Source organism: Clavelina lepadiformis, chromosome 8 (genome assembly GCF_947623445.1).
Source record: "Clavelina lepadiformis chromosome 8, kaClaLepa1.1, whole genome shotgun sequence".
In the NCBI taxonomy this organism is placed as follows: Eukaryota; Metazoa; Chordata; class Ascidiacea; order Aplousobranchia; family Clavelinidae; genus Clavelina; species Clavelina lepadiformis.
In genome coordinates this window covers 13,690,997-13,718,835 of record NC_135247.1, presented here as the reverse complement: position 1 = coordinate 13,718,835, position 27,839 = coordinate 13,690,997, and the positions used below count along the sequence as shown (strand labels likewise).

General features: G+C 35.0%; 3 protein-coding genes and 1 long non-coding RNA gene across 6 annotated transcripts; 2 read left to right on the top strand and 2 right to left on the bottom strand.

The window, feature by feature from the left end:
• Positions 1–353: 353 nt before the first annotated feature.
• LOC143468963 (kinase D-interacting substrate of 220 kDa B-like) lies at positions 354–9,943 on the bottom strand. 3 transcript variants are annotated; one of them, XM_076966452.1, is made up of 21 exons: positions 9,747–9,943; positions 9,418–9,621; positions 9,171–9,269; positions 7,802–7,900; positions 7,133–7,531; positions 6,833–7,030; positions 6,153–6,330; positions 5,897–6,058; positions 5,495–5,680; positions 4,993–5,137; positions 4,249–4,374; positions 3,602–4,162; positions 3,232–3,327; positions 3,056–3,118; positions 2,654–2,923; positions 2,262–2,455; positions 2,102–2,140; positions 1,477–1,590; positions 1,230–1,411; positions 1,049–1,100; positions 354–867 (listed from the first exon to the last, which is right to left on the bottom strand). In XM_076966452.1, the coding sequence occupies exons 1-21, from the start codon at positions 9,897–9,899 to the stop codon at positions 626–628; spliced, it is 3,762 nt and encodes a 1,253-aa protein (XP_076822567.1). In that variant the 5' UTR covers positions 9,900–9,943; the 3' UTR covers positions 354–625. The 3 variants fall into 3 exon arrangements, with proteins under 3 accessions (XP_076822567.1, XP_076822568.1, XP_076822569.1); XM_076966453.1 differs by having other exon boundaries at positions 2,126–2,140; XM_076966454.1 differs by lacking the exon at positions 2,102–2,140.
• A 3,687-nt stretch (positions 9,944–13,630) lies between these two features.
• LOC143468962 (uncharacterized) lies at positions 13,631–15,661 on the top strand. The gene is made up of 2 exons (XR_013119046.1): positions 13,631–15,011; positions 15,130–15,661. It is a non-coding gene; the product is annotated as an uncharacterized LOC143468962 (long non-coding RNA).
• LOC143468961 (uncharacterized) lies at positions 15,099–17,766 on the bottom strand. Its single transcript, XM_076966450.1, has 4 exons — positions 16,928–17,766; positions 16,618–16,735; positions 16,184–16,265; positions 15,099–15,215 (listed from the first exon to the last, which is right to left on the bottom strand). The coding sequence occupies exons 1-4, from the start codon at positions 16,991–16,993 to the stop codon at positions 15,164–15,166; spliced, it is 318 nt and encodes a 105-aa protein (XP_076822565.1). The 5' UTR covers positions 16,994–17,766; the 3' UTR covers positions 15,099–15,163.
• Positions 17,767–21,388: 3,622 nt separating this feature from the next.
• Positions 21,389–27,829, top strand: LOC143468959 (uncharacterized). The gene is made up of 6 exons (XM_076966448.1): positions 21,389–21,412; positions 22,667–22,755; positions 23,008–23,163; positions 23,622–23,750; positions 25,107–25,244; positions 27,465–27,829. The coding sequence occupies exons 2-6, from the start codon at positions 22,753–22,755 to the stop codon at positions 27,552–27,554; spliced, it is 516 nt and encodes a 171-aa protein (XP_076822563.1). The 5' UTR covers positions 21,389–21,412; positions 22,667–22,752; the 3' UTR covers positions 27,555–27,829.
• The last annotated feature ends 10 nt before the right edge of the window (positions 27,830–27,839 follow it).

Genomic DNA, 27,839 nt, shown 5'->3' with positions numbered 1-27,839 from the left:
TTCTATGAATTTCTAAACTCTTGTGATGGAATAGGTAATACTTATCCAAGGTTGCACATACTGTGCTTGTGTATTTGTTAAAGAATTTGAAGTGTAATTACGTATAATCAAAATGCAATGTTAGTGGTTGCATACATAACTGGTAACCGTTACTATTGAAAGCTGGCTAAAAATACTAGAGGAGCATGAAAATTATTGCATGTTTAGTAATTTATCCTTCAGTCAACTACTCTGCGGATTCCTCTACGCCTACGGTGTCTATTTTCTGCACCTGACCAATGATCCCAACTTTTTATAGTGGGAGGTCGTTCACTCCAAAATAAAAAAAACTTAGGGTGAACTTAGGTAAAAAAACGAAGTTGGCAAGAACATTGCCGGGACAGCTTTGAGTTTTTATTTTTATCATGTGGTGACAAAACAGTAAATAAAAGCGACTCATGCATTTTGTTAAAAAAAGCTGCAAAAAACAAAACTTTAAAAACACCAAGATGATTTAAAATTGAAGTGCACAATTAACTTGCTAAAATACTGCTTGGTAAATAAGATATAAAAAGAAGCATCATGCTACAGCCAACAAGATTTACAATTGCGGGAATAAAAACAATCATGAACGGCAAAAAGCAAATTACGAGTTAGCGTTAATGTCTAGCTGATTCAATAGCGGATAGCGTTCATTATCAACATGGGAATGAACCAAAGCATTATGAGAATCGTTATGGTCTACAACAGCAGTTGTCTGTGGATGCAGTGTCAGATAGTCTTTGAATGCCTTCTTATACGCAACCTTTTCAGTGCTAGGGAGCGTTGAAAATTGAATTACGTCATCCTCCTCACTGAAATTTGATTGGTTGCGACTGAGCCTTGTAGCTGATGAGATAAAGCCAATAGTTAAATGCAGGTAAGTTCCGAATTAGGATATGTTAGAAAGTTACAAAAAATTTGCAATTGCACTTAGGGTTGAACTTAGTTTCCTGCTAAGTGTAGGCGATACAATTTTAAACCAACCAACTATCACAGTTCTACGTATGTAAGTGCAAAAACACTCAACCTGAATCTCCCTTCTTGTCAGAAGTAGCCAAAGAAGAAAATGATAAATGATGCTGAAAAAATAGTAATATGCAAAAACATGTAAACTATTGAAACTATCACTCATTTCAGGCATTCAAGGAAAAGTCACAAAATAAAGAACGACCGGTAAAAAACGACCAATCAAGCCTGGTATTGTTTACCTTGCTTTTGTTCCCGTTCACTCTCGACTCTTGAATAAACTTCTTGATCAAACACCAATCACCGAACGATGTATGCAACTCTTTTTTCAATTCGTCAATATCACATAGCGACAGAGCAAGCCCGTGTAAATTGTGATTACGCACAAATGTGTCGTATTTCGTAAAATTCGAAGAATCCAAACCTTGAATAATTTATAATAGTGTTAAACGGCGACTTCATAAAATTTGCGAAAAAACAAATACTCACCAGGGATTGATTTGAATCGAAAGCATACGTCGTCCACCGACCAATCAATTAAGGGAACGTCTTGACAGGAGAGATTGCTATACGACGATACACTTGCTCGGTCACGTTCCGAACCTACGATAAAAGCGTGAAATACAAACATACATGAATATTGTTTAAACAAAATACAGTCCGATAAGTATAAATTAGTTTACTCATTCGCATGGTGTCATCGGTTTATAGTAACCGTACGTGATTACGCGCGCATAACTTCTACTTTCACCGTCTCCATATACAGTACAGTAGACTGATGACAGAAGATTAAAACTATCGCTTGCTTTCCATAGATACCAAGCGTATTGTATGAACCCAGCTTTAAAAGCTTCAATGAACAACGTTTGGACACATAGCTTAATGCAACGGGCATAAATACTTAAACAAAAGATGCACAAGTATGGTACAGGGGTTATAAATATTTAAATCCTCGTCTCTGGATATTCATAAAGGTTTCTCAACAGGCATGAAACGGGTGCGGTTCAACAATAATTTCAGCCATGCATTCTTTACCTCGTGCAACATAAGAAAATTCAAGATCTTGTACTAAACGCCTGCATGCACACTCCTGGCTAATTATATACAAACTTACTATTTTGGTCTATATAAAACGAACCTTCCAATGAATCGTCTGTTGAAAAAGGCTAACGTCATAAACTACTGACTACTGTAATACCGTCACTACAGCGAACTGTACTGTAGTAACGTATGTACATGTAAAGTAACGTGTGCGGAATAAAATTGTCACATACTTGAGTGACTAGCCCACGATTCAGTAAATGTAGGAATAGAGTCTTCGAGTTTTGGATCAAGATTTACAGTGAAAGGATAAAAGTTAACCATGTCAAATGCTGTCAGCGAACACGTCTTGGACGATATAAAGCTTTGCAATGTATGAGCATCAGATACATCTCCAGACTGATGTCTGGCTATCTTCTGTGACAGTCTAAAATACACGACCCAAAGTAAACAGCAGCAGCAGTTAAGTAAAGAAAAACAGGTGGACAAAAATGATAGTCAGTATTGCTATTTAGAAACTGGTTCATACAAAACTATATTAGGATAATGAATTAAATATATACGTATTGTTTATGTGATGCATAGACAATAAACATTCTATCTATACTAACAAAGATTGTCTTACTCGAAATACATGGACTTGAGTGATTTGTTCTGGAAGCCTTTGCTGTTTGCGTAAGAGAGTAAGCAAAGGGTGGAATGGGGCCAAAGTTCTGTCAGTACAATCCAAGTGGACAAACTGCTCCAGGAAAAATCCTTCTCTCCTGCGCGAAGTAATCGAGCTGTGAATGAGATGATGCTGGCAACTCGCTTGATGAGTTGGGCGTTGATTGGTTGGAAACAATCATCTGCAGTGAGCCACTTGGTGACATCAAACTGCTTTGGATACTTCCTCCTAAGAGAAGCATGCTAGAGTTAAATCTTTTCTGGTATCCATGTTAATTTTCATACTTTCAGCCTAGTACTTAGGGAAAGGGGACGCCTGGTTTTTTGGAAGCCATTTGGGTAGATAATGGTAGAGTAATACCTGCGACTTTGCTCAAACACGTCAGCATCTGAATCACTTTGAAAATTGTCAATTTTCTTTGTGCTAAAAATATATATACATCAACAAATCAGCAACGCATGGGGCTGTCAAACAAAATTTTTAAAAAGAAAAACTTGCCCATGTCAAATACATTTGTAACCCTGGGAAATACTCACAGTTTCTTCTTGTTCCGATTCTCAGTAAAAAACATAGGAAGTTGAATCAGACTGTGCATGTAGTCACCTCTTTTCACATCAACTCCACTAAATCCACTGCAAAATACACGAGGTAATATTAACTTTGTTTCCTAACCAAGCAGTAAAATTTAACTATGATGCGCTATTCCTAAAACATGTATCTTTTGCTGTATTTTAGTTCTTTGCTTGCTTGACACAGCTGGCTGTGAGGACCGTAAAATTCGTTTGGTTACAAATACAGTAGTATGAAAACATTGACAGGTTTCCTTAACAACCGCGTCAACACTCCTCTAAAGTTATACTACAAAAATGAAGTGGCAATTATTGCGTATTACAAACATTAACTTACTTAATTGCAGATCTGCCCAAAGCACCCATGGCAAGATGATAATCAAGACATAACACCGTTATCACTGGTTTTACAGAGAATATTGTTCTAACAGAGCTAATTAATTCAAGCAGCTGCTTTTCATCAGTCGCTTCTAATCCGTTCACAAACAGGCACAATCTGGTCTGAGTGCCCTTAACAGCATCGATAATGGATACAGCATGATGTAAACTGGCCAATTCTGTTAAATTTTTGTCAACTTCTTCACTTAGTGTAGATCTGATTTTATGTGGTGTCCGTAGCAGGGATGACAAAATTTGGTAAATGGTGGGTGCTGATAAAAGTACAATGATCCCAATAACTGACAACAAAACATATATAGCTATCTTCAGAGACATCTGCTTGGAAATGTCATCTCCAATTGACGGCTGAGTGTGAACTGGCCCATACAACACAACAAGAAGTATGAAAATGATCAGCATGGCAAGAATGAAAGCAATTGCCATCATGAAAGCAGGTACACAACACAACTTTCGAAAAACACGCTTCTCTCTTCCTCGTGGAGGTGCTTTGTAAAGAGCTCTTTAAAAATGATGACAAATATGAAAAACAAGTCTAACTAAGTGAAAAGTAGATTTTGCATTTGTGATGTTTTCCACAGATTTTACCTAGCTAAGCGAAAAGCAGCTGATCCATAGCACCGCTCGACTGAACTTACAAGTGTTGAAGTTATATCGGGAATCATAAACTCTCTTTTCATTGAACCAATGTTAACACAATCTGGAAACATAAATCTGAAAATAATAAAAACATCATGTCACAAAAAAGTTTGCTTTAATGAACAAAAGTAAACAAAGTATTTATTGTAAACTATTGTTATGAAAATAAACAAAAAATAATAATTAAATAAAAAGAGTATGTCGAATCAGCAATGAAATATCACATTATGCAACGTAAAGGCTGCAATTTTATGATATTATCAAAACAATTCCCTGACATCATGAACAACTATGAAAGTAAAACCGACGAGGCCCTATATGTCAAGCAACCTAGCAATATAATTTCAATGTCAACAAACAGGCATGATGCATCTAGTATGAAACATCTTTTATATTAAAAAACTTCCGCAGTTTTATATTAAAAAACTTCAGTATTAATCCTGTTTAACTTAGTGTATATGGCTGGATTCAGATGTTATTTTCTTTTCATTAAGTTTCTTCCATTACAAGTATTTCACCTATTTTCAGTCTGATGAAGAACTGAAGTATAGTTTGAAACATGAATGCTCTTTATATGAGCAAATAAATTTGTCTATTTCTGCACTCATTGTGCTGATTGCAATATTTGGTATAAACGTTGTAACAGAAAGTTTCATGAAATCGCAAATCTATTGAATAAACAATGAGACTCACTTCACTTTTCCGCCAGACTTAAATCTTTGTTGTACAAAGCAGATTTCAAGTAATTCCTTAAGGTATTTTTCTTTTTTTTGCAAATTTCTGCAAGCAATTGTAGCCCACTGCCATTTGCCCAACCAGGACCCAACATACAGAAATACTATTTGAAAAAAACGTGCAAAACCGAAAAGTTTATTGAGGTGAAGATTATCAAATATTACATTTACAGAACTTTTTATGTTCAGTTAGCAATGTTCAATACATGAATACTATAACTGAAAGTTAATAATGTTAGTTAATTCCGTTATCTTGGATCACATAGTAGCATCAGGAAGAACGTCAAATTTTATTCTATTATTTGCTGTGTAAAACTTAAACAACAGATTTCAGCACGATACAGAATATACTTAACTTACAACATAAAAAAAATGCTAGATAATAAAAATACTAACTATAGTAAATTAGCTGAATTATAGCTAAAAAACTTTAAAAAATACTTATTGATTAATTATCTTACCTAACAAACTATAAACAATCAAAATCAAACTAAAAAATGGTAAAAGTGCAGCCAGAACGTGATTGGTAGAGAAGAATGATGCAAAAACTCCAATAAATGCAGATATAAGTAAAACCACTACAAAAGTAAACCAAGGTAATTGCCTTTCCAAAGCTGGTGCAGCAGTAGTGAACAATTCAATCTGATCTGAAAAATGAGAGAAAAGTTACAACTCGAACCAAAAACTGTAAAATGCGAGGTAATTTGTAGAGAAAATAGCTAAAACCACAAAAAAAAAAACAAATTAATCAGACAAATGATATTACTTTACCAGAGTAAATACCACCAGTTTAGCATATTTTACACGGCATAAGAGAGTCAACAGGACGCATAAAACATGGTCTGGAAAGTCAAATGACATACATTGTATTTTGTTAAGAAGAAATAAAATGTCACTTCCCCATTTGGCATACACCCCCACACAAAGTGGTGTTTCGAACGTGGGTTCAGTAAGCATTTCTGCCAATGAACAGCTTGACACATCAAAAAAAGCATCATTTACAATTGCAGTTGCTGAATATCCCTCTACAAAAGGAAAAGAAATAAATTCATTCAGTTCGTTAACTTCTTCTGCGCTTAATTCTAGACCTAATTCTCTCAGTAAAATGATTTCACTTACTGGAACCAAACAACTGTGAAAGAATCTTTTTGTTGCTGCGTGCATCTAAGTCATATGGTGTTTCACCAGATTTATTCTCTTGATATAAGTATCTTCCATTTTTTGGATTTCTCAACAACAATTCTACCAACTGAATATTTTGTGATCGAATTGCCAAATGCACAGCAGTGTCACCATTCTAAAAAAACTTATTGCTTAATCATTTGTTCAATTATGAATGATATTTTTAAACAATAAACCTCACTGTCAAAAACTAAACAACCAAAAACAATAAACATAAAACCAAAATGATGTCAGTGATATACCATCACATTTATGGACTTTCTTGCTTATCTTATGATCTATCTGCACAAAAGTTATTTAGTGCGATTCCTAAAACTAACTAAACTCAGAAGAATAATCCTGAAATATAGAAGGTTGTGATTTTACGTTGCAACTTTTTGTGTAGCGAGATTATACCATGTAGATAAGCTGCATGATTGCAAGTGGTCCCAATACATGTACCCAATGACCCACAAAAAATATTTCTCTTTAAAAACTGTGCATGAAAATATAATTAATTTCTTTGCAATGCACTTTTAAAATTTTGTGTCATTTAACCTAACATTAAAAACTTGAGCAAAAGCATAATATCACAACATGACAACACCTAAGACAAATGTAGCGATAAAATTTCTCACCACATCGCAAGCAGACACATCAGCACCGCTGCTGAGCAAAATTTTAGTAATAATAACGTTTCCTTCCTTGACAGCTCTCAACAACGGTGTTTCGTGAAGAGCATTCCTGCATTCCAATTTGCAATCACATTTCAAAAGTTCCTGGACAATCAGAATATGTCCCATCTCACATGCCAGATGTATAGCAGTTTTTCCATCCTACAAGACCCTTGCAGATGAGGTTTCATAGCAACAACAGTAAAAAGTCATACAGAACAACAGTTATAGCTTACTACTAGTTAGACCACTTTTACTACTTACTTTGCCTGTTACATTTATATCTGCAAATTTTGATAACAAAAGTTTGACCATTTCGACATGACCATGCTTAATCGACTTTATCAGTGGCGAATCTCCATGTAGGTCAGCTAGGTTTAGGTATGCACCGTGGTCCAGCAACTGACTTGCCATATCAGCAGTGCCAAGTTTTGCTGCATAGCAAAGAGCACTGTGACCATTTTGATCTGTTCTGTTTACGTTGAGCTTGGGGCATTGAAGAAGCACTGGAACACATTCAACATGATTCCCTTTGACTGCATTAATTAGACCACTGCATCCATTGGCACCGACAATGTTGGGGTCCGCTTTATGGTTCAGAAGACAAGATATTACATCAGCATACCCATGACGTGAGGCCCATATTAGTGCAGTGTTGCCGAACTAAAAGATAATTCTGTTTATCTAAATATGTAGCTGCAGATGCACTATTACTGCAAAGATTCTATGTTAAATAAATCCATATAAAATAATTTATGTTAATACATTCCTGTCTATATCTTGATAACCTTAAATACTGCAGGAATAACTTTTGAAACACTCATGTCAAAATTGGCATTATGCGCAAAACTACAAATTGGCCGATACCAGTATATATGGTAAGTCACATGGTCCATATTTATACTTAAATGTTAGTAAATATAATTGTCTAACCTTGTCCACATGATTGACTTTTGCTCCCTTTCGGCATAAAGCTTCCACAATATCAAGAAAACCTCTTCCAGCAGCCCACAAAAGACTGGTCATATTATACTGGAAATGTGCAAAAAATAACAGTTGCATTTCAGTATTTCACTGATATTAAATTATTGTGTTGTATTAAGTAATACTAGTTAATAAGTTATATTGCATGGTATCAGTAAAAAGGTTATATAACAGGGGTGTTCAAATGATTTCTGCCATGATCCACCACAACCAAACCTGACAACGTGATGATCCACTAAATACGAATAGTAAACATATTGGACATGCTTTAATTTTTATGGTGCTTTATTTATGTAAATGTACCCTACATTGTAGGGCCTACAACATATTTATAACTTTGTAAAAGTCAAAAGTGAAGTGTGCTACAGCTGCAAGATTGTTTCAAGACTACATTGGAAGATCCACACAAAAAGTTGAAAAGATCCGGTTCCGGATCGAGATCCACCATTTGAACACCACCGTTATATAACATATTCCTCTAAGGACAATTCTATATAATATTGCAATTCTCAGGAAGATATCATGCGAATGAGGAGCTTATCTGGATACGAACATTTCTAAACGCACAAAAATTTCCTGTGAATATAAAATACTTAAACAAAATTTTAATGGTTGCACCAATGTCGTAGCATTTCTGTCTTGGACACAAAACACTTTCTTTACCATAGTAATGAAATAATAACATTCTGATAATGTCAGGATCCACTCAAAAAAATCACATTAATTTTGAAAAACAATTTTAAAATAATGCAGTTACACAGCGTTAAAGCATATCTACATTACCAATACACATAAAAAGTACACACAGTCATTCAGGGACTTAGTCCATTCTTCGAGACAGCTAGCTTTAAAACACTCGGTAATTTGGGATCATGAAAAAAATGTGGCGGTGTTTGTAACACGTGTGTGTTATGAATATGAGATCATAATCATCACACATGTTTCAAATTCTGAATTCATAGCATTATAAAATCCAAAAAGACCTGAATACTTAGCATTTTACTATGATTGGTACTGGTGAATCAGGTTATATGAAAAGCTGAAAACTAACGGTTAAAGCGAACATGATGGTAAAGATAAGCAATGCAATGCACAAGACACAAAAATAAAACATCAATTATGCTCTGAATTATTGATTTCTGAAAGTGCTTGGTAACAGATGTTTTCATCTCAATGAATGGAACCTCTTTCTGGTCATGAGTTTTAATAAACTCACATTTACTGTCACAAATATGGACCAATAGGAAATTGAGTGGAAAAAAATACAAAAACATAAAGCTAATTACTACAAATAAACCAGTCGAAAGGTTTTACTTACAGCAACAGTAGCATGTACATTAGCACCATGTGTCAATAAATAGTCAACAACGTCAGCGTGCCCTTTGTAAGAAGCCCACATTAACGCAGTCCAACCATTCTAAAAAAATTGAAAGCAATGTTTGTTCAATTATTAACTCACTACCCAGTTCCAATAAATAAATGGTATATTATTAATTTCAATGATAGTTATCAATCAATAACAAAAAGTTAGTGGGCATTGGAACAGCTGACCAACATAACCTCACCACATCCATTTGCTCCAGACTGGGCGGGAATCTTGTTTCAAAAACAGCAGAGACACATTCCAATGAACCTTTCATGCTAGCTGTAATAAGAGGTGTGAATTCATTATCATCTTTGGCTGTCAAGTTGGCTCCATTCTCAATCAAGTAAGTAACCAAAGCTTTGCTTCCAGAGTTACAAGCAACATGTAGTGCTGTAAGATTTTCCTGCAAAAACAGCAATTTCAGCAAGTTATGAAATCATGTAAATAATTTGATTAAATTTATTACAATATATATTTAATGCATAACATAATACAGCTTGCTGAACAATTACATGAAATCATTCTTACTTGATTTTTACGATTAACAAGCAATGTACAGTTATCTACAATTTCCTTTACTCCTTGCAAATTTCCTTCACTGACAAACTGGTGCAGCAGACCAACAGAACTATTTATCTCTTGAAGCTCAATCTGGGGTGAGCTGTCATTTTCAGATAACATATTTTTAGCATCATCAGTACCAGAAACTTAACAACTTAGCAAGCTTAAAAGTAATCACATATAAACATATACAGTTTACTACCTTGACATTGGTAAATCAACATCTTCATAAAACACACTAAAAACCTTTATAAAAGCAAACAAATTATGAAAAAATATACCGCAACAGTATAAAATATTGTTTGCATGTCAGGGAAATAGCAAAAACATTGCACTGCTATAATAAATTCTACAACAACCACACATACAAATGCAGAAATACTAGCATCATAAAATATTCATATGTCATTCCTGTCACAAACTAAAGAAAAACATATCACATGTAATTCATACAATTTTTATTTTACTCTTACTGTTTATTATTAACATAAATTTTTGCTGCAAAAAAATTTACAAAACAAAAGCTAGTGGTACAAAAACATAAAAAGAGAATATCACACCACTCAGAGCCACAGTGAAAAAATAAAGGTGTCAATTCTAGTTTTTATACACAGTAAAACGCTCAGTAACTCGACAAAAAACTGTATATACAGTATTATATATATATAATATCGAGTATTCTATTAAAAACTTAATATCCAAATACAGTTAAAATCACCATTAATAATATACATATAACAAAGTACTATAAAGAATTAAACTACTTTGAAGTAGTACACATGAAACGCTGCCATATGTCCTCCTTAGCTTGGCATGGTTTGGGTAAATCCAACGCTATATCACCAATCAGTGTGATGCTATTGTGCTTTAGCAGGTGTTTGTCAATTTTAATAGGCATTATTCTCTCTTCTAATAAATTTACTTTTTTACGCAAAAATTGTTTTTCAATGATTTTGCCTTCACGCTTATCACATTTTTGACACTTTTTTGGGTTATGCAATTTCACTGTTGATTGTTTATGTGCTTGTACCAGAATATTGTTAAGCCTAACACAATCTAGCATCGTCTTGCAACAAGCATTCATATGCTTTTCATTATTACTACATGAATGAAATTCATTCCTGGAAGCTTTTAATGAATATTCTGAAGAAATTTTTTTATTTAAATTTATCTTTTTTATCATGTCATCATAGAAACTGGTGAAAGCTTCATGCTGATGTAAGTCTTCTTCACTTTGCGAGTTCGACGTCATTATTGAGTAACTTGAGTTGCAAGCGGCAATTCAAAAATGAATTAAACATTGGAGAAACAAGAACAAACTTTTTACTCAACAGGCTAATCTACTCGCACATGATTCATCATATTCAATCTTATCCTCTTTGAAGCAATAATATAATCATATAAAAACAAATTGCTATTCTACAAAATTTAAAAAACTGAATAAAGAATTGCCCCGCATACTGCCCTGGTCTTTAGGCAATACAGTAATAGAAAATTTCACCGGAAATCGTTTACACACAGCAAAACTGCAATTAATTATATGAATATGGTCTGGTGTCATATTGGGCTAGGCCTATTTATCCTGACCTACGACAGACTGACTGAGCGAAGTCTTTGCACGACTTAAACTCGGCGATGAGTTTAAAATGTTGGTATTTTTTGCATACTGAAAGCTGATCCCAAAACCCACTGAGATATTGTCTCAATGGAACCAAACTGGAAAGTTTGCTAAGTGCATGGGGGGGGGGGGGATAAAAATCAAAACTGAGTCAAGCCAACAGACACTGTGTGTGCAACGTTCAGTACAGTTTTTACACAACACAATGCAAAAAAGTATTTCAGGATCCGCAAATTCTGCACATTTGCAGTTTAAAACATTGTCTTTTGTGTGTTTCAATTTTGTTGAAATTAAATATTAGTAATTTCTTAATAGAGGTACTTCTTAAATAGTAATTACATTACTGCAAACACAACACTCTTAACCACTCAGCTATCGAGCTGACATAGTACCAAACCTAAATTAATGTTAGCCCAAGTCAGGAACGATTTGTATTGTTTATTTTTTCCCATTGACTGTGGGGAGCGAAAAGTATTGCGCTAACCTTGTTGTAGAATGGTCAAACAAGAAGTACGCTCACAAACAAGTAATGAATGGGAAAAGGCGACAAAGCCCTGAAGGTTTAAAACGTGCAATGTGTAAATTACAGTAGTGCAACAACAATGGAATGTTAGCACGGCCATGAAACCCACCTATGTGGTGCCATACACACTCACTTAGCATATAAAAACACAAGGTTTCACAACACAAAATGTTGAAATGCACAAAGCATGCTGCATGTTCTTATTCAACTCGCACTCAGTACATGCCATGTGTTTCAGTTAAAACAATAATATAAATTAAAAGAAATCTTTTTATTAGTGTAGGTAATTGCGTACATTTTCCCTACTGGTACCTGGTTTTAAAGCCCTTGAAATTCGAGGCTGCCCTCATACACTGAAACCCCATTCGATTATTTTATTTATTATATTATAATTTTCTATGTCGTGTTAATTCCATATGCCTAGGAAATGCACAAAACACATATGTATTAAACGCTATAAAGCAGTTAGAAACAAACAGCCAGCTAGCCATTTTTTGTGATATTCGTCTAAAAAGAATTCATTTTAAATGCAGTAATTTAAGCCCTAATCAGTTCAAACATCTCTGTGATAACTGATCAACCTTGGTTCTACCAAATGTGCCTTGCAAACACTCTTGCATTTTATTCCATATCTAATGACCAAATCAATGAGTTATAATAACTAGATAACTAGACCCTACCTACCTACAGACGCATCTTATCGAAAAGCTACAAACTAGATCAAAATTTTTGAAGACAAGTGACAAAAAGTGCAAAATAGACACTTTCCGAGTTACTGCCGCCAATATTTTGGGTGGCAGGATTGTTTCAATCGCCTATACTTAACAAAAATATTGTCGACCCATCTTGATTCTTTTTTAAATTACAAACGTTCTGGGCATTGGATTGTAAAGATTTTGCTCAGGTGAGTTGAATATGAATTCCTTTACGCGATAAATAAAAAATTCAAAAATATTTTGCTTAGGTTCTTATTCTACAGTGGTTTGAATCCTAGCACTGGGCTTGTCCGATACGACGTCTAAGTATGTGGTCAGGGAAGAATGCGACATAAAATGCGTAATAGTTTGCGTGTAGTCTGCGGCGCGTTACACAGGCTAGTTATGTTTGGCATGTCAAGCAAAGCTTAAAATAATCAAATAGAAGTAAATCCAATCTAAATGTTACATTCAAACGCACCGCATATAGCACGCAAACTCTTACGTATTTTACATCGCATGCTACGTTGACCACGTAACGTGATTTTGTTCAAATTCAATCCACTGCAAAATCAAAACTAGGCAAAATATTTTCAAATTTTCTTTAACGCGTAAAGGAATTCATATGCAACTCACCTAACCAAATCTTTACAATCCAATGGCCAGAACGTTTGTAATTTAAAAAGAATCAAAGTGGGTCGACATTTTCCATTGTTAAGTTTTGGCGATCAAAAAAATATTGCCACCCAGACAGTAACTCGGAAAGTGTCTATTTTGCTCAACAAAGTTTAAATGGCGACGCTGTCAATAATCTGCTGTCAATGCTGACGCTGATAACTTTTTTACATTCTCATACTAACACGTAGACCTAGTGCACGTTTTTGCCTTCGAGGTCTTGCGATATTTGCCCTCTAATTTGTGGAAATTAATATCATAACTGCTAATATGTTTGCGACCACCTGTGTCAGCACAATTTTTCGTCCCCCACACTGAAGACGAAAAATAAAATGGGGACTGGGTAAAACCTGGACACGACGCAATCCGCGGATCGTCCATGGACGGTTGAAAATGGACGATTTTTGCGTAAGCGTCCATGGACGTTTTTACGCAAAACCGACGTTTTCCCTTAGTCGTCCATGGACGGTTGTTGAAATAGGGTTAAATCAGTTCTTTTTTAACAAAGCGTCCACGGGTGGTTTTTAGGATAAGTTTAAAGCAGTGTTTTCGAGATCGTCCATGGACGGTTGAAAATGGACGATTTTTGCGTAAGCGTCCGTCCATGGACGATTTTAGGAAAAGCTTAAATAGCGGATAGGGGAAAGCGTCCATGGACGATTTTAGGAAAAGCTTAAATAGCGGATAGGGGAAAGCGTCCATGTACGATTTTAGGAAAAGCTTAAATAGCGGATAGGGGAAAGCGTCCATGGACGATTTTAGGAAAAGCTTAAATAGCGGATAGGGGAAAGCGTCCATGGACGATTTTAGGAAAAGCTTAAATAGCGGATAGGGGAAAGCGTCCATGGACGATTTTAGGAAAAGCTTAAATAGCGGATAGAGGAAAGCGTCCATGGACAATTTTAGGAAAAGCTTAAATAGCGGATAGGGGAAAGCGTCAATGGACGATTTTAGGATAAGCTTAAATAGCGAATATGATGAAAGTGTCCATGGACAATTATGGGATAGGCTTAAATAGTGGATATGATGTAGTGTCCATGGACTGTTTTGAGATAGGCTTAAAAAACGTCCATGGACGATTCTAGGATAAGCTTAAATAGCGAATATGATGAAAGTGTCCATGGACAGTTATGGGATAAGCTTAAATAGTGGATATGATGTAGTGTCCATGGACTGATTTGAGATAGGCTTAAAAAACGGGACTGGGTAAAACCTGGACACGACGCAATCCGCGGATCGTCCATGGACGGTTGAAAATGGACGATTTTTGTGTCAGCGTCCATGGACGATTGCAGGAGAAGCTTAAATAGCGGATATGAGGAAAGTGTCCATGGAAAGTTATGGCATAGGCTGAAATAGTGGATTTGATAAAGTGTCCATGGACTGTTTTGGGAGGGGCTTAAAAAGCATCCATGGACAAATTTTGTTATAAGATGAGTTGACAGGAGAGAAGTGACCATCATCGTCCATCCAGTAAAAACTCACTCAATATTTGAATGTGAACGCGGGGGAGGAATAAAATTAATTGGGCATATAATGACTATTCTTTCATAATGTTGCAGAGGGGATTTCTCACCCAAGAACAGCAAACTTTCCAATCTGGGTCTGAATAAAGTCCAATTCCAAAAACTTTTTAAATTATGTGATTGAAGACTTTAACCAAGTTGTTTTCATCATCACTCAAGCTTAATGTGTTAAATTGTACATATTTTACTATAACTGTGAGCAGCGTAACACCTAATCTCGATTTCATTTCTTCATGTATTGCTTAAAATTGATTATATTCACTTCTGCGTCAAACACAAAAATTTGTATTAATCCTTTTATTCTTTTTTGCAGGTGCTGCAAAAATATTCCTGCGACATATGCTGTATCACTGGGACACAATTCTGATGAACCCATCGACAACAAAGACTGCATTCAATCTGAAAAAACAATATAGACAATTAAATCTTGTGAAGTGATCTCTTATGCAAAGAGGTGGACAGACAGCACTTTTCGTGTAAAAGATGATGCAGTAAATGCAATATTTGCCGCGGTAAAGGTTACTTGTTCACAATTTTGCTTGACACTTCTAGATTAAAAAAGATCAACAGATGCTACAATTGCTATTAAGGAGTAATTAACATGTGTTTTTTAAACATATACTTGTTAAAATTTTAACTAATCACACGAAAAGTACGGAGTACCGGGACTGACTGTAATTCCTTGAAAAAAGTATTTTGGAACCACGAGTGCAAAATTAAAACACCTAGAATTTTAAAAGTGATTTTAAATTTTCTAGTTGTGTTTGAGTTAAGTAATTTTTATGTATGTATGGTTTTTTGGTTGTAGAATAGGAATTATACAAAAATAAAACTATGCACTGCTGGACCTGTGTGCTCGTAGACATTTATCTGAATGTAGAAACATAGAGTAACATCTGAAACAAATGAGCAAACTTTGTGCATGGCTTGTGTTTGATACTCAGTTGCAGTGCATTAACGACGCTAGGTCTGTTTATTTAAACTGGAAAAAAGTTTGAAATTTGGGCAATATGATGTAAAAACCAATAAAAAATATGTCACAAAAAAAATTGCACAAAGGCTAGCTTTCTAAACAGGGGATTGAATGATTTGGAATCAGAGCCAGGTTTAAGTCATGCGAAGAACCGGCGATAGAGATCATCATGGTCGTGTTGAAGTATCAAGCTAAAAGTAAATAGTTCAAAATTTGGCCTAGACCACAGTAAAACTGAAAACAAACTTCCCCAAAATCTGATATCTGCCGCTGCCAAGTTCGAAATAGTTTCACTACACGGGTAATATAGTTGCAACTTATAATACCAACTAAACTGTATGCAATGATGGTTAAATCTGCCAAGTTAATGTATTATATGATGAGCAAGGTTTACCCATTCTGTCTTTTGCTGGTCAACTTCAGATGGGCCTTGATTGTGGCATATATATTGCAAAAGCTCAGCAATACATCATAGTCTGCAAAATGAAACAAATCTATCTGCATTTTTACATTAAAATCATTTGTTGTGAAAACAGAAACAAAATAACAGAAGTATACAGTTTTTAAAAATATTTAGTTAACAAATTCAAGACCAACAATGTGCCAGCTACAAATACAACAATGAACAAAATAGTTAATCTGTTTAAAGTCAGGTTAAAAATGTTGGTCGTTTTCATATAAATCTATTTTACCTTAACTTTGTACATAAGTATGGTTTAGTGCTCTTCTGGAAATATACGTGGTATAGTTCAACGACCTTGAACAACAACCAGGTCATAACATGTTACAAATACTGCAGTTCTAATTCAAACCCAAACAGCCTCTCACCGGTGGAATCAAGCAGTAAATTGCCAAAGTCCATGCGATACTTTTTGCAGGACTCGCTGTCAGTATCGAAATCAATCTGTTTCTCGCAAGAACTTTCATTAAGGATTCTTTGAGCTTCCTGCAATATGCCACTTATTGATAGAAAAGCTATTTTTTACAATTTATTAAAATCCAATTTGATTTTAGGAATATACAAGATTACACATTGTGATGTCAAATAGTTTGAATTAGTGATAATAATATATACTAATAATAATAGTGATTATATACTTAATCTTCACAAATTTGAATTCATCCTTTCTAAAAATACCTTTAAAGCAAGTAGGCCACAATTCAAAATGTCTTGTTGCCTTTCATGTTTTCTATGCTGAAACATCCATTTATCCCAAGTGCCACGAAAACATTTGCCATTAGCACAAAAATTATCTAAATTACACTAACAAATCAGAATAATATATATTCAGATCAGTAATGTTATATCTAAATCAGAATAATAACAACAATTTACAGTAAAAACACATAAATAAAAAAGTTGATCATGCCACGAAATAATTACTCAAAATTTTCAACCGTCCATGGATTGTGTCGTGTCCAGCTTTTACCCGGTGCTGTCCATAATTTACGCCTATCCAGCTTCCTAACCCAAAAACCGTCCATGGACGTTTTTCCAACATCCATCATTTAATTTTAAACCCAAAACCCTTAAATGGACGTTTATCCAAAATACATCATTTCAGTCTATCCCAAAACCCATGGACGTCTTTGCATGTCCCATCTTTTCTGCATATGACCCCAAAACTGTCCATGCTTGGACGCTTACATCATATCCACTATTTAAGCTTATCCCATAACTGCTGTCCATGGACACTTTCATCATATTCGCTATTTAAGCTTATCCTAAAATCGTCCACGGACGCTTTTTAAGCCTATCTCAAAACAGTCCAAGGACGCTTTTTAAGCTTATCCCAAAACAGTCCATGGACACTACCGGTACATCATATCCACTATTTAAGCCTATCCCAAAACAGTCCATGGACACTACCGGTACAGCATATCCACTATTTAAGCCTATCCCAAAACAGTCCATGGACACTACCGGTACATCATATCCACTATTTAAGCCTATCCCAAAACAGTCCATGGACACTACCTGACTACCGGTACATCATATCCACTATTTAAGCTTATCCCAAAACAGTCCATGGACACTACCGGTACATCATATCCACTATTTAAGCCTATCCCATAACTGTCCATGGACACTACCGGTACATCATATCCACTATTTAAGCCTATCCCAAAACAGTCCATGGACACTACCGTCACTAAAAAAGTTGGTCATGCCACGAAATGATTAGGCCTATAGGCTACTGAAAACTGTCAACCGTCCATGGACGATCTATGGATTGTGTCGTGTCAAGCTTTTACCCGGTGCTGTCCATAATTTACGCCTATCCAGCCGATTGTACCACTCAAGCTTCCAAAATATAGGCTATCTTTTATGTCTATCCTAAACCCACCGAGGTCTACTCTTTGCATGTCCCATCATTTCAGCATATGACCCCAAAACTGTTCATGCTTGGACGCTTACATCATATCCACTATTTAGCCTATCCCATAACTGTCCATGGACACTTTCCTCATATCCGTTATTTCAGCTTATCCTGTAATCGTCCATGTACGCTTACGCAAAAATCGGCCATTCTTAAGTGTCCATGGGGCATGGACGATCTCGAAACCAATAACTGTCCATGGACAGTTTCATCATATCCGCTATTTCAGCTTATCCTAAAGGCGTCCATGGACGCTTACGCAAAAATCGTCCATTTTCAACCATCCATGGACTGCTTTAAACTTTTTAAACTTATCCTAAAAACCACCCATGGACGCTTTGGTGCAAAAGAACTGGTTTAAGCCTATTTCAACAACCGTCCATGGACGCTTTCCCCTATCCGCTATTTAAGCTTTTCCTAAAATCGTCCATGGACGCTTTCCCCTATCCGCTATTTAAGCTTTTCCTAAAATCGTCCATGGACGCTTTCCCCTATCCGCTATTTAAGCTTTTCCTAAAATCGTACATGGACGCTTTCCCCTATCCGCTATTTAAGCTTTTCCTAAAATCGTCCATGGACGCTTTCCCCTATCCGCTATTTAAGCTTTTCCTAAAATCGTCCATGGACGGACGCTTACGCAAAAATCGTCCATTTTCAACCGTCCATGGACGATCTCGAAAACACTGCTTTAAACTTATCCTAAAAACCACCCGTGGACGCTTTGTTAAAAAAGAACTGATTTAACCCTATTTCAACAACCGTCCATGGACGACTAAGGGAAAACGTCGGTTTTGCGTAAAAACGTCCATGGACGCTTACGCAAAAATCGTCCATTTTCAACCGTCCATGGACGATCCGCGGATTGCGTCGTGTCCAGGTTTTACCCAGTGCCAATAAAATGAATGAAAGAATCAACAACAGGTTTACCAAACTGTGTTAAGCGTTGTAACTTTTCGTTACATTGTTTCACCACAAATTTTGTTATAATTTGGATGATGTATTTCTTGGTTTTAGACAGTGTTGTAATGATTCGAGCCATTCACTTGACTCAAGTCACGTTTTGTTATGACCTGACTTGAATCGAGGCAAAGTCCATAATGGCTCGAGTTAGTTTATAACAATTGTGAGGGCATGATGGATTTTAGATAACAAAATCGGATATTTTTCTAAACAATTACAATTCTCTGTAAAAAGTATCAACCAGACTAATTTGTAGACAGCGGCAACGTTTTACTGATGAATTTAATGCAATAGCCTACATAGTGTGATCTCAGAATAATTTTTAAGTTAAAGGCATTGACTTAATTGACTCAGGTCACAGTTTAAACCGAGTCGATTCAGAAAAAATTACTTGGTTAGTGGTTGCAACCCTGGAATTCTAGAATAAGATAGTACACATATTATTTCATTGGTCAGGTTTTATGTAAATTCGCTAAATTAACGATAATGGCTTAATTAGGTCTTTTGGTGAATGATCTTGATAAAAAAATGCAAGGCCTGATTAATTATATAAACATCGTGAAATTTAAATATTTTCAAAGTAATCATTTTTTGATTTGGTTTGATTTTTAACGGCTTTCGTGTAAGTTAAAATTAAGTTTAGACTTTAGGGTAAACTTGGCCTGACCATCTTTATTACATTTCTTAGACTCGTTTTCTTCTGTTCTGCTGTGTTTGTTTCCGCTTGAAATAAGTCTGATCTTGTAACATGGGAACTTAAACGGCTTAAAGTTTTTTTGATTCAAACAGAAAAAGGAGTGTTTTTTATTCGCCTGTAAGGTAGCGTTGTTGCATACATATGTAACGTTAAAATCTGGGAGGATATGTGGACAAATGACCTGTTCTGGATCACTATACAAATATAGCCTAGACAACGTATTGACTCTGTATAATGCCGTAACTCTTTCTGGAAAGAAAATATAATATGGGTTAGGCTTACGGCAGTTTTCGACGAGAAATCGTAGCTGCAAAGACGCATATTTTGGCGTGAAGACGTGCATTCAAGCCTAAATTCTTGGTTTATTTATTTTAAATCGGATTAAAGATAAAAATTTGGCGTATACGCCAAATGTATACATATACATACATGTTAATGAATCTTGTACGTGCAGCTGCCATACTTCCAGCAACGCTGGTCTACAGACTGACAAACGTAGTGCGGGCTATAATTTTAAAATGTTTGTGATCTTACCTATGTGTAGTCTAGCTTATACGGCCTAACCTCAAGATTTTAAATTTTGCTGTTTCACACATATAGGCGCAAATCGTTCAAACAAAGCATGTTTATGCAACTTCATTTATTTTTGATGGTGGCTGAACCGTGGTAACCCGGTATAATCATTAAAAAAGCAAGATATAAGATAAGGGTCTATTATACAAATGCACAACCAGATGACGTCACAATTTGAGCAGCTGGGGTCTAGTATACAAAGACATGCGGTGGTTGTGCACCTGTACACTAGACCATAAGATGACACCCTAGGTTAAATTTATTTTTAATTTCTCAACACAAGTTTTTGCAAGCATAAGCTTGCTTTATCGGGTGTACTGAGAAGTGATTTTTCAACACATCTGCTTGTGTTAAAAAATTAAAAATAAACTTAACCCAAGAATGTCATCTTATGTCTCTATTATTCATTTATTTTGCGAAAGAATTGTGTAGGCCTAGTTAGGATTTTTCTTTTTTAGTCAGTGGTTAAGAAGCATCAACTAGTTATATTTTAAAACTATAGTTTATATATGGTAATTATCAACCGTTTAAGGATATATTTTTGTAGAAACCACGCAAAGCAGTCTGGATTTTTCATCCTCCGCGCACTTAGCACACTTTGCAATTAACCTATAGGCCCAACATTATAATGTAAACAATAACACAGTCTGACCGTATAGCGATTATCCAGCAAATGTGGGCCAATTCACCATATGTCTGCATTGTAGCCAAAGGCTTAGGCTATGACCTGGACCTCTAATGGCAGATATCTAGGTTTAGCTTTAGAATACCGGTAAAATGGCAATTCGGTACCAGAAAGTTGGGGCGTAAAATTTCTCCGGCAATAATATAAACTTTCCAGTGAGGCCTGTATGCCCTTTTTTCAGCGGTAAATGTGAGATTTCTAAAAAAATGATATGTTGTGCTCTGATTTTCCAAAACGGAAGAGCAAAAGTGTATATCTCTTATGATAGCGATCGCACCTCCTAAAGTTGACATTGGGTTGCAGTTGTCGTGTTTTCCACTCATACCTGTAAGTATGCCCAGTTTTTCACCAAAGCACCAATTTACACGAGCTACAAACAAAGATTTGCTAGCTGCGTACTAGGAGATTTTAAAGTTGCACAATTTATGTTGTTAGATTCTTTATATCGTTACTATGTGGAAAATTTCTTATTTTTTCCAACTAGAGTTAAGTTAGCTTCGTTGGTCAATCACAGACCTATTAGTTTTTTATCTTGCTAAAATGTGGAGCATTTTCGTTTTTTTTTTTCGAAATGCAACGACGAAAATAACAATACAATGTACTTAAAGCTTACATTACTCAACGTAAAAAATCTTTTCTCTCCAGTCATTTTTTCTTGTTTGCTTGGTAAGCTAACACGAAATTTAAAACATAGCAACCTAAGCTTGATTTATTTTTTTTAAATATAACTTAAAATTAACCTTAAATAGTTTAACTTGGGGAGAATAGAAAGTACCAAACTTGTTATACCCAATTGTTGCAATTAGCAAAGTAAAAGCAGATCATAATATCATTTAATCATAATCATAATATATTATTTAATCATAATATTTATTCAGAGATTGACATGTTATGGACTATGTATGCTGTATATAGGTCTCTCATCAGAGTATAACACAATCAATAATTAATTAAATGGTATTTAAAAGATAGGATGACAATGTAAAAGGTATCGATAAGATGAAATAAAAAGTAAATAGTGTACAATAAAACACCAATGGAACTAGTATATGTGTATAAAATATCAATATATGACAAATTTGCAGAATACTTTTAATATCGTTTTTATGTCAAAATATGTGGGTAATACATATAATCAGAATAATATCGGCTCCACTCCCATACATTAGAACCGAATAATTTTGGATTTGGTTCTTAAAGATTCAAAGTTCTAAAATAATCATCCCTCGTTGCTGATGCATTGGGTTTTTCGTGGTTCAGCTACTGGGTATTCCATCATCAGACACCTCATATTTCTGACTTTTTACTGAAATATATGCAGGCTGCAGTGGTACCTCATTGCCCTCTGGTTGCTGAACTGAGTAGTTAAAGTTTTCTAAATGTTGCTAATTATCTCCCTCTCGCTAATCTAATGTAACTATTAGATTTTCAACAATGTTTAAAAGTTGTTTGCCCTGTTAACACAATTTGTCTTTGCCATATAATTTTGTGTATTTAAATGGTGATATTTCATCTTACCAAGCATTGTAGCATTTTCCTATTACAAACATAACACGTGCCTTTTACTGTTGCTGTTTACAGACAAAAAGAAAGTAAATACTTCTGCAACTTTAATTACTGTTACCTGACCACTATTTTACCTAATTTTATCAGATATTTTCAACATTATGGTGAGTTTTAGTTGTTTTATTTTGATTCAAAGCTTTTTCCACAATCTTTACTTGTAGTTTGGATGCAAAAGCTTGACATATTGTAGATAATTTTTTATTTATTTCACTACCAGTGTGTTCGTTCATTCAAAAGATCTAGGGCTATAAATCAAATGTTTTTCTCATATTCGAATAGAATCTTTTGCAACATTTCCTTTGCTATTAAGAAACCTATCAGTTGCTGTTTTTACTCCAACATGATGTCTCGTTTAGGCAAGTGGTTATCGGAAATCAGTCGGAGGAGCTGCAGGTAAAAGAAAAGGAGGGGCACGACCTGAACTGACAGAAGAACAGAAGCAGGAAATTCGAGAAGCATTTGACTTATTTGATGCCGATGGATCAGGAACTATTGATGTCAAAGAATTGAAGGTTGTGTTTTCAGGATTCACGTATTTATCACTTTTTGGTGGGAAAAGTAAAATGTTACAAGACTTGATGTAATTATATTGTGAGGAAAAAATATCTCACAAAAACCACATTTTTAAGGCTTTTATTTGCCAAGTTGACTTTATCTATAAAGAATCCAGACTAATGTAATGAAAAAGATGTGACCCTTGGATATTTTGTATTATGTTTGATGTTCGTTGGCATTCAATGAATGTGCTTAAGATGTGTGCTATCTGAAGATTATGTTGTTGTAGCTATGGGTAATTAATAATTAATTTGCTACTTTTGATTTAAACTCAGCTGCACAGTGCATCAGAATTCTTAAATTTACTTTCTGTAATGTTGCATTTGCTGCACATTACTTTTTACCAGCCTTAGCAAAGCATGGGGAAAACTTGAAGTAAAGTATTGCAATTAATAGAGAGTTGATTTTGCTATAGGTTGCCATGAGAGCACTTGGATTTGAGCCAAGAAAAGAAGAAATTAAAAAGATGATTGCTGATGTTGACAAAGACGGAAGTGGTGCTATTGACTTCAATGATTTTCTCACAATGATGACGCAGAAAATGGTATATAACGATTGACGGTAGTTGAGGAGTGCTTTGTTGCTTAACATGTTGACTGCTAAAGTCTGATTCACATACTTATTTGGAAATATTAACCTCATTTTTGTGTCCTAAATTTTGAATAAATTTCTTCTTAAAAATTTTATTTTTGTTACCAGGTTTTATCCCCCTTTTTGTCCTAGACGCCATGCATTGCTTCAGTGCATGTGAAAAACGAGAAAACTCGTGGTTTCAGCTTTAGTGGCAAGACAGTAAACACGAGATAACCCTTGGTTTACAGTGTGGGCCTGACTTTTAAATACAAAATCATTGTTGTCAGTCGGCATGTTAATTTGTTGTTGTAAGATATTGTGTCATAACCGGCAAAATATTTCAACTTGGCTGCACTCATTGAGTTAATTTTCAGTACAACACAACATACCTTAAGGAAGGGATTCTTAACCTTACCATTTATTCCCTCATAAGTTTTTGGAAATAAATTTACTCCAACCAAAGGGATACAATACGCTGTGCAAATCTATTGATTCAAGGTTATATACCATGTATGTTGAAGCTAAAACAATGCAAGGCGTTACTAAGTTATAATTAAACATTAGTCTTGAATACTGACACGAACCACATAGGCCTACGATGAAAGGCAACATTTCTAATTTATACTTATGGATGAAAATTTTTTACATTTCAGCATATAATTAGCTTTTAATTCAGAAAATTTACATTGTCCAGTTGCAGATTTCCAGAATTTGAGCTATTGCCTTTGATGCTTTTTTGAAAACAACAGCACTTAAGCTCTTCGATAAAAAATTAAGAGCTGCTTTTCACTCAAACTCCTGAAAGAGAAGTGAGCTTGAGCACACACGCTAATGTTGTTAGTTCTACACATTCTTAAAAACCTTTTGTATTTGTTTGTTACAATGCAAACCTTATTTTTAATTAAAAGTTACCATCATTGCTTCTAAAAGGTTTGACATTTTCAGGAATAGCGGAAACAGATTAATAGCAAATGTGGTAGTGAATCATCCTATGCCCAGGAAGTCCTACTCAAATTAATTTTCTGGTATCATGCACTTGATGCATAATTAGTTATTCATTGTGCTTATGCACAATTTCTACTTTTGTAAGATTGATACTTTTTTCAGCACTAAAAGATGGAAAGTAGTATGCAGTGTATGATGCTAGGAGTAAGCCAAACTTGTGCCAAGCAAACGAGCTGAAAACAAAAAAGCATCCTGCATTTTGACTTAATAGCACCGCTGCTGCGATCACTTGCAAAAAACAAGCACGCTCATGTCCATCTCCATATGCCACATACTCCAGATACCAAGCAACTTAAAATAATTTATGTTGTTGCACTTGCAGAGTGAAAAGGATTCTAAAGAAGAGATTTTAAAAGCATTTCGATTATTTGATGATGATGAGACAGGAAAGATATCTTTTAAAAATTTAAAACGAGTTGCTAAGGAGCTTGGTGAAAATCTCACAGATGAAGAGTTACAGGTATGTTAAATTTTACTGAATTTGAAATGTCTAGACCAGTGGTTCTCAAAGTTTTTTTCCGATTCCTCCCTTAACAACCCAAACACCGTCAATTCCTCCCCTCAAAAAATCACAAAAAATAATTGCCAAAATTTTACACTACCTGAATATTGTCCCTGGATGATGTCTTTTGACCATTTATCTCAGGAATAAAATTAAAAATTGCAAAAGAACACTCTTACAAAATAACCAAACAAATTTACAAACAAAACGTTGTTCATTGTTAGTGAGAACCGTGAGCCTCATGTTTAGAAGTTAATAAAGAAAATCGAGGAGAAAAGCGTGTGAGTTAAAAAATTAAGGTTTTTTTCGTCTTCAGTTTTTCCTCCCCAATTCCTCCCTGGAGCAAATTTCCTCCCCGGAACTAAAAATTCCTCCTTTAGTGAGCCAAGTGGCCCGGTTTGAGAAGCACTGGTCTAGACCATTGCAGCTGGACATAGCAAACAACTTTTCATGACCACTTGCTGCTATCGTAGGACTATTGTATACCTAGTAGCCATTATAGAACAGTGGTTGTAAAATTGCTGGTGGCAGTAAACCACTCATACGTTTCATACGTATGCATTCACTAAACCCTTCATTAAAATTGAAAAACATACATCATACCCACAGTGTGTGTGTCATGATCTCTGCTATATCCCAGTAGCTGCTATAGAAGACCCATTGCTGTAGAGTTCAGGGAAAACTGAATTTAAAAAAATTTGAATCCATTTTCCACACTTCTTCCGATTCAAATATAATTTTCCCACTTTTTCAGCACACGCGACATGCACTACATATATACTTGATACTTCAAGCTCATTGTCATTGACACTTCAAGCACAATATTATTCATTGTTAAATTAGACATATCATATTTATAAACATGAAAATTAAGCCAGTTAATGGCATATTTGAGTGTCCGATTTGGAGCTTGAATCTTAAGCTTTTACAAATTCTAAAATAGAATTCTGAGGAAACAAACTATTATAAAATTGTGAGTTTTTTCTATGCTATACATTCCAAAATACTACTTAAAACGGTTAAACCTTAGAAGTCAATGAAATTGTAGAAGCTCCCATCACCCCCGAACCGATAGCCAGTTAAGTATAAGTTGCACATGGAACAATTTTTTGAGAAATTTCTATTGCTCAATTTAAAATCTTGTTTCCGTACTCAAAACAAAAGACCTATCTTTTTTAAACAGTTAAATAAAATGTTAAGTGCAAATTTCTTGCAACTGCTCACATTGTAAATGTCTTGTTGCAACTAGTGCTATTGCGTTAAATATGAGTGAGGAAAGTGTGCTTTACCAGTTGTCTTAATATACAGTACATATATGAAATATAGTAGATATATGGTATCGGCAGGTTGCACTATGAAAAGATTCAAGTGCAAACTTGAATTTCAATTATTAAATTTTTGTCAAACTTTCAGATATTCAGCTTAATATCGAATCTGTTTAATATGACAACATGCATGCATTATATCGATTCCCAGTCACTTTATCTTCTGTTGACATATATTTATTTTATCTTACTGGCAGTGCAAATTTATATATATCTATTTTATTACATCTTATATTATATATTTTTCCAAGATCACCGATTGTGTTTATTTTGCATATTCCCATTAAAGCATTATATTGCTCCTGATATTACTCTCTAGTCAATAGTCACTGTTCCCTCCACCGCCTTTGCACTGCACAGATTCAATTGTGATACAATTGAAACATCTCCTGTAAAAACAAGCTCATTGCACCTGATACCGGCTCTGTTAATGTTACTTTGCCAAGTGTTTTTGTTGTTGTTCTCAAGCAGTTTATTTTGGACATTTCCTTGTTGTAAACCATAATACAGTGGACAATGACATAAACTAAATGTTTCAAATGCCCGTATCTATAGTTTGTTGAGGAAAATAGGGGTCACCGAAGACCAAAATTAAACACGGATTGTAACTTAATAATAAAAGTTGGAGCAAAATTGGTTGTAGAAATGTATTATTCAATTCATTGCATGTATCATTTTGTAAAAAATAGTTCTGTAAAAATTTTGTCACAGTTGCTCTTTAGAGTTTTGTGTCAGTTTTGCGCTAAGCAATTTCCAGTAAACTCAACACTGAGGAACAAGAGAAATGATAAGTTTTGTAGAAGTGCATTCATTAAACCCACATTAAGTATTTATTAACTTTATTGTTGTTCAGGAAATGATTGATGAAGCAGATCGAGATGGGGATGGTGAAATCAATGAAGCTGAATTTTTAAGAATAATGAAGAAGACCAGCCTCTACTAATTTCCACAATGTCAGCTCTTTACAGACTTGTCATGAAAATGTTGCATTTGCCTTTTTTCCGATTTTGATGTCTACATTCCAGCTTATTTTCGTAATAAAATGTGCCACATGAGCCCTTCACAATTGAAATTCTTCCAACGTAGTGTTGCAAATGGAAGCAAAATTACTATTGTTGTCTCTTGGTTGATTGCACTCGTTCAATTTTCGTGTTTGGTTACTGGTACACTCAGTCAACAGCAGGAATAACTGCCTGAATACAAGAAGCGATTGTGTGACGTCTTAGTC

Excerpts from the sequence above, each read along its gene's own strand:
- LOC143468959 (XM_076966448.1), top strand. Across the intron at positions 23,751-25,106 it reads CAATGATGACGCAGAAAATG|AGTGAAAAGGATTCTAAAGA; the intron begins GTATATAACGAT and ends TTGCACTTGCAG. Across the intron at positions 25,245-27,464 it reads TCACAGATGAAGAGTTACAG|GAAATGATTGATGAAGCAGA; the intron begins GTATGTTAAATT and ends ATTGTTGTTCAG.
- LOC143468963 (XM_076966452.1), bottom strand. The coding sequence starts at position 9,899 with ATGTTATCTGAAAATGACAGCTCACCCCAGATTGAGCTTCAAGAGATA. Across the intron at positions 6,059-6,152 it reads TTCACAGTTGTTTGGTTCCA|AGGGATATTCAGCAACTGCA; the intron begins GTAAGTGAAATC and ends TTCCTTTTGTAG. Across the intron at positions 1,591-2,101 it reads GTTTTATATAGACCAAAATA|GTTCGGAACGTGACCGAGCA; the intron begins GTAAGTTTGTAT and ends CTTTTATCGTAG.
- LOC143468961 (XM_076966450.1), bottom strand. The coding sequence starts at position 16,993 with ATGTTTCAGCATAGAAAACATGAAAGGCAACAAGACATTTTGAATTGT. Across the intron at positions 16,736-16,927 it reads GTGGCCTACTTGCTTTAAAG|GAAGCTCAAAGAATCCTTAA; the intron begins GTATTTTTAGAA and ends GGCATATTGCAG. Across the intron at positions 15,216-16,183 it reads ACCAGCAAAAGACAGAATGG|ATTGAATGCAGTCTTTGTTG; the intron begins GTAAACCTTGCT and ends TTGTTTTTTCAG.